This window comes from Lucilia sericata, unplaced genomic scaffold, assembly GCF_015586225.1.
Source record: "Lucilia sericata isolate MDLA Ls3-8-SP2 unplaced genomic scaffold, ASM1558622v1 Contig002706F_arrow, whole genome shotgun sequence".
Lineage (NCBI taxonomy): Eukaryota > Metazoa > Arthropoda > Insecta > Diptera > Calliphoridae > Lucilia > Lucilia sericata.
The window spans coordinates 39,303-45,446 of record NW_023996429.1 but is presented as its reverse complement, the minus strand read 5'-3'; the positions used below and the strand labels follow the sequence as shown (position 1 = coordinate 45,446).

The following is a 6,144-nucleotide window of genomic DNA, read 5'->3' as shown; positions in this document are numbered from 1 at the left end:
TCAAATTTGATATAGAAAGATTAAAAGTTCGGTTTAATATCGCTATTTCAGTCTCCTAAGATTCATCGCAGAACAATACATTACATTGAATCTTCCTCATACCAATAGGGGTTTTCAATGATCCCCAAAGACCAAGATAGACAATCGCTTTTTGATCGATAAAGTTTAAAACAGATTTAAAAGGTTGAAACAAATTGGGTTTTGATCGCAACTTCAATCTCTTAAGATTTGTCCTAGAACATCTCATTACTTTTGCGTTTATAGCAAACATCTTCCTGATCAGTAAGTTGCAATTGAACGCAATCTTAGTAGCGCTACAAAATCTATTACATCCTACAATCTCCATAGGCCGCAACCCATTCATTTAGCTTATGACATGACACCTTACATATCCGTCAATTCTAGGGCTGCTGCGGCTTATCTCTCTATATTATGTACCATCTATGTTTACCAACAACAATCAATATTTTGGAAAGGATCATCTTTATGCGCCCCCCTGGTACTTGGTCGTGAAGTTCTACCAGTTCTGATCATACTAAAGTTTTTGATCGTAATTTGAGTATTTTAGGAGAACAGTGCAGAGTGAGCTATTTGGTTTTATAGATACTTACCCAACATGAATCTTTCTCTACTTTGTCGTCGAGTCTCGCCGGTTCCGATCGTACTTAAGTATTTTTTTTTTTGCAGTTTGAGTACATACTTAAAGTTTCAGAGGCAGAGTGGCACATGACTTAGCCTTTATTGCGAATTGTCCAACATGAATGCTGCTCATCAGCAAATTTACTTTTCCATCCATTCCTTTTAAATTTAGAACTAATGTTCAGCACTAATTCTGTTAAACTTCCAGTTTCTTCAAGGGGGTCTGTTGTTCTGATATCTTCCGATAATCTATAGTAATTAAATGAAATAAAAGTAGTAAAATTAGCAAAAGGATTATGACAGAATTAAAACGGGGGCTATTGTATTTCAAGATCTACTTAATACAAGTTTATTGATCTTGTTAAGTGATTTACTGTATGATCATGCTGATCATACTTAAACTAAGATCATAGACATTTTCATTCAACTAAAATAAGAAACATTTCAACTTTTAAGAGAACTTTTGGTGATAATTGTAATTGTTTTTGGGGTTCCGCGAATTGTTGTAAGTCGCATCCTTGCTCCGCTAACTGTACATGTATGTTGGAGAGGAGTGTGAGAATGAAAGCATAAGGAATTCATTTTGACAGAATTAAAACAGGGCTATCGAATTGTAAACTTTATTTAATACAAAGTTATGGATCAAGATTATTGATCTTGTTAAGCAATTTACTGTATGATCATACTGATCATACTTCATCCAAGATCAAAGATATACTCATTTAACTAATAGAAGAAACTATTAATATCTGAGAGCATTTCGGGTGATATTTTTAATGTAGTTGGGGGGTTAGCGATTTGCAGCAAGTGGCATCCTTGCTCCACTAACTATATATGTGTCGGAGAGGAGAGTGAGTATGTGAGCATAAGAAATTCATTTTGACAGAATTAAAACAGGACTATCGAATTGTAAACACTATTTTACTACTATTATGGATGAAGATCCATTGATTTTGTTATGTCATTTACTGTATGATCATGCTTATCATATATAATTCAGATCATGCAAAATCTGTGAGCAATTTTGGGTGATATTTCTAATGTATTTGGGAGTTGGTGATTTGTAGTAAGTGTTATCCCTGCTCCACTAACTGTATATGTATGTGATGGATCAGAGCATTAGAAATTCATTTCGACAGAATTAAGATTAAGAATATTGATCTTGTGATAAGACATTTACTGTATGATCATACTGATCATTTTTAATCCAAGATCAAAGAAATTCTCACTTAACTAATAGAAGAAACTTATCAATATTTAAGAGCATTTTGGGTGATATTTTTAATGTAGTTGGGGGGTTAGCGATTTGTAGTAAGTGGCATCCTTGCTCCACTAACCGTTTATGTAAGTTGGGGCAATGTGAAAGAATGAGAGCAAGAGATATATATAGTTGAATGTTATTGTATGTATTTGTATTATGCTAAGGACTATGAATATGAAATTATCTAAAGCATATTAAAGATCCTGATAGCTCAATTATATAGGCTATTGTTTTTTGCTGTACATTATTTAAGTTATAATTTTTTAATAATTCAAGAAAGACTTTTTGGTTTTTAGTAACTGCTAGTGTCCTTTTTAATATGTATCTGTAGTTTTTTTTTTTATAATTTTTAACGAATCATAATGTGTTTTCCTGGAAATGTTTTTACAAAATATGTATGTACAACATACTACATATAGTATAGTAAGTAGTAAGAGTATGAGGTTTTTTTATAACCATTGTTCTGACATCGTAATCGCTGTCATTGCCACATTATCATCTGCGTTTAGTACAAAATAATTGAGAAACAGCAGTTCTGCCAGCAGCTATAATAAGAAAAACAACAACAGCAACGACTAATATAGGCAATAATGACAGGACAGGAGTACTATGTAAAATATAGAGAGAGAGAGCTAGTAAATGTAAATGACCACCCATAGTTCTCTCAAATTTACACTTTACATTTGAAGAAAAAAAAAACAAGAGAATTTTGTAATAGAAGAGAATTATAATATAGTTATTAGACATTTGTATACCTCTCTAAAGAAGCATAATTGTTGTTGCTCATTGGTTGTATAGATTTAGGTACAAACATACACACAAACACACACCACACACACTGTTGTTGGTGGTAATTTCCCGTTAAAGAGCACGCCTTTAACTTCTTATTTAGCCTCTCACTTCGCTGGGTAGTGGTATAAAAGCATCCTGGGGTAGTTGAGTAAGGCACACTTGAGCTGTAGCTTCACAACAAGCAACACATCATTTCAACTAATTTAACAAATTAACTAAAAAAGAAAAATATTTAATAATTTACTAAAAGAATTTATTGCGCTTATTTTGTATAACAAAGAGAAAAAGAACGTGATAAAGTGAAAGAAAAAACTAAAATATTGTTTTTTAAAAAAAATTCATTTAAAACTTAATTAAAAACAACAACTCCTACAATATGCAAGGATACAGATCATACACCATGGAAAATCATCACAATATCCATCATGATAATAATGAACAAAAACCCTTAGTAGTGGATTTAATGACTGGCCAATATGGCAAACCACAAACTCCACCACCCTCTCCTACTGGTAAGTTTTCTAAAAGAGTTTTTTTTTTTTTAAAAAAAACTACTCCAAAAAACCCAAAGAATTAAGTTTAAACTTAATTTTCTATATAAAAAAAAACAATTTTATTAATTTCTTGCTTTTTTTTTGGTTTTAATTTTAGAATGTTTATCCAGTCCTGATACCTCTTTAAATGGCAGCCGTAACAATTCTTGTGAAATTCCCGCCGATCCCTCAGTACGCCGTTATCGTACTGCTTTTACCCGGGATCAATTGGCTCGTTTGGAAAAGGAATTCTACAAGGAAAACTATGTCTCCAGACCACGCCGCTGTGAATTGGCTGCCCAATTGGGTTTGCCTGAGTCGACCATTAAAGTTTGGTTCCAAAACCGTCGCATGAAGGATAAGCGTCAACGTATTGCCGTCGCCTGGCCTTATGCTGCTGTTTACTCAGATCCCGCTTTCGCTGCTTCCATTTTGCAAGCTGCTGCCAATAGTGTGGGTATGCCTTATCCTCCTTATCCCGCTGCTGCTGCCAATCCCATGTTAGCCACCGCCATGCCCTCCATGCCAGTACATGGCCACAATCCCTATGGACAATACCGCTACAATCCTTATCACATTCCCCAACGTCCTCAACCAGCTGCTCATCATTTAGCTCATGCCATGCCTCCTCATATGTCGGCTAATCCCATGGCTGCTGCTGCCGCCGCTGCTGCTTATCCCTCAATGTTGGGTGCCATGCCTCATGCGAACTATGCCAATAAAACTCAAACTCCCCCCTTGGATTTGCAATCATCCTCCTCGCCTCACTCCTCCACCTTGTCATTGAGTCCCGCCGGTTCGGATCATACTAAAGTATTTGATCGCAGTTTGAGTCCCTTAAGAACCAGTGTACAACAACCCATTACTTTGCCTTTATTGCAACCTGCCCAACATGAAAATTTACACTTCAATGCCGCCTCCTCATCCGCCAATTCAGGACTTCTAATGCCCACCCTCACCACCACCACCAGCAATTCGGTTTAAACGTCCTGCCTCTTCCATGTCACCACCACCACAAACTTCTCTAAACGCTGAATCCAAACCCAAACTATTCAAACCCTACAAGACTGAAGCCTAAGCCCTAGGTCATAGTCTAGTCTAGTTCTAAACAGAATTTAAGCAAACTGCTTGCAGTTGCTGGGGGAAAAAAAAAATAACCAAACTTTTTAAAAATGTGATTGTGGTGCTAAAACAAAAACAAAAATCTCAAAATCAAAACAAAAACTCAAAAATTGTACAAAAACAAATTTTTTATATTTATAATTGTTAGTATTTATATATAATTATAATGTAAATAGTTTAATTATTAGATTTTAATAACAAAATACAAATTTATATTTTAGTTTTTAAGACTTTAATCAAAATTTTAATTTTAAATTAATAAAAAAAAACAACAAAATTTACAAAAAAAATTAAACAACCACTTTTTATTTCACTTAATAACTAAACCATTAATAAGAAATTTGTTTAAAAAAACTTAAAACAATTAAAATTTATTTAACTTTATCAAAATAAATTTTAATTTAACAACAAAAATTAATTACTTTAAACTTATTATTAATTCATTTTAAGGTTTTTGAAAACCTCTCTATTTAGTTAGTGCTTGTGTTTAGGGAAATTTTGTTTATAATTTCCCTTTATATACCTGGTGCTTTTAAACGCCGCCGCTTAACCCAAAATCCAATTAAAATCTCCCATCATAAAATCATAAATGTCTACGCTAATCCGCTTTTTAAAGCATTCGACTTTAGCTAAGATCATATGATTTAATCCAATGTTTTAACAAATTTTAAAAACTTTTAAAAGAAAACTATTAAATTTTAAAAATCTTGAAAATAACACAAAAATTTATAAAATAATAAACTCACAAACCTGTTCCGCAGCTGTATTCCAAAAACTCAATGTTACAACTGCAACCAATTACTTAGTACACGTCCACGTTAGTTGGGCACGTGTTTTACTCCATAAGTCCTTTTATTTTAAATCAAACTGTGACCCATTAAATTTGTAAATATTTTTGTTAAAATATTGTCATACAGAATCAATTCAATTGATTTTTAACAAAATATCTTTCGACCTTCATTGATGTTGACAAAAAAAAAATAGAAATTGTCAAAAGCAACGGGAGAGTTTGTTGTTTGACTTATGCTCCCTTGTGTGTGTTCTCTCATTCGTTTTGTTTACGTTTGCAAAAGGATCTTGCACAAAATTAGTGTTAACAACTGTAAAGAATGTTGTAAAAAACGCTTGAAAGATTGTTACTTTAGTGAATGCTATAATGTGAAGACATTTTGCAAGGATTTTTCAGAATCCTTGATATGAAGATTGACACCCTTCAATGTTCAATCTTTAATTCTACACTCCTAGTCGAAGTTTCCGTGAGAAAAGAGTTTACATCATGGAAGAGAGTTCTTAGAAAGCGTTGTATATCGACTAATATACTGTCAAGGCTATTCTAACTTCTACCCTATGGACTAGCCTATCGTCCAGTCTATGGACCCGTCTATGTCTAGTCTATAGACTAGTATATCGTCTAGTCTATTGACTAGTCTTTCGTCTAGTCTATTGACTAGTCTTTCGTCTAGTCTATTGACTAGTCTTTCGTCTAGTCTATTGACAGGTCTATTGTCTAGTCTATTGACTAGTCTATCGTCTAGTCTATTGACACGTCTATCGTCTAGTATATTGATTAGTTTATTGTCTAGTCTATGCACTAGGCAATAATCTAGTCTATTAACTAGTCCATCGTCTAGTCTATGGAGTAGTTTATCGTCTATTCTATTGACAAGTCTATCGTATGGTCTATTGACTAGTCTATCGTCTGGTCTATTGACTGGTCTATCGTCTAGTCTATAGACTAGTCTATAGTCTAGTTCATTGGCCAGTGAGAGGAGAGTCTAGATCATGCAAGAGTGTTGT

The 6,144-nt window shown here is 33.6% G+C and overlaps 1 protein-coding gene across 1 annotated transcript; it reads left to right on the top strand.

The window, feature by feature from the left end:
* The first annotated feature begins 3,039 nt into the window (after positions 1 to 3,039).
* LOC119614229 (segmentation protein even-skipped-like) lies at positions 3,040 to 4,209 on the top strand. The gene is made up of 2 exons (XM_037970362.1): positions 3,040 to 3,204; positions 3,344 to 4,209. Exons 1-2 carry the CDS (start codon positions 3,069 to 3,071, stop codon positions 4,207 to 4,209), a joined length of 1,002 nt encoding a protein of 333 aa, XP_037826290.1. The 5' UTR covers positions 3,040 to 3,068.
* Positions 4,210 to 6,144: the final 1,935 nt, after the last annotated feature.

Bases quoted from the DNA above. Each gene is read 5' to 3' on its own strand.
- LOC119614229 (XM_037970362.1), top strand. From the start codon at position 3,069: ATGCAAGGATACAGATCATACACCATGGAAAATCATCACAATATCCAT. The intron at 3,205-3,343 runs GTAAGTTTTCTA...TTTTAATTTTAG, and splicing joins TCCACCACCCTCTCCTACTG to AATGTTTATCCAGTCCTGAT.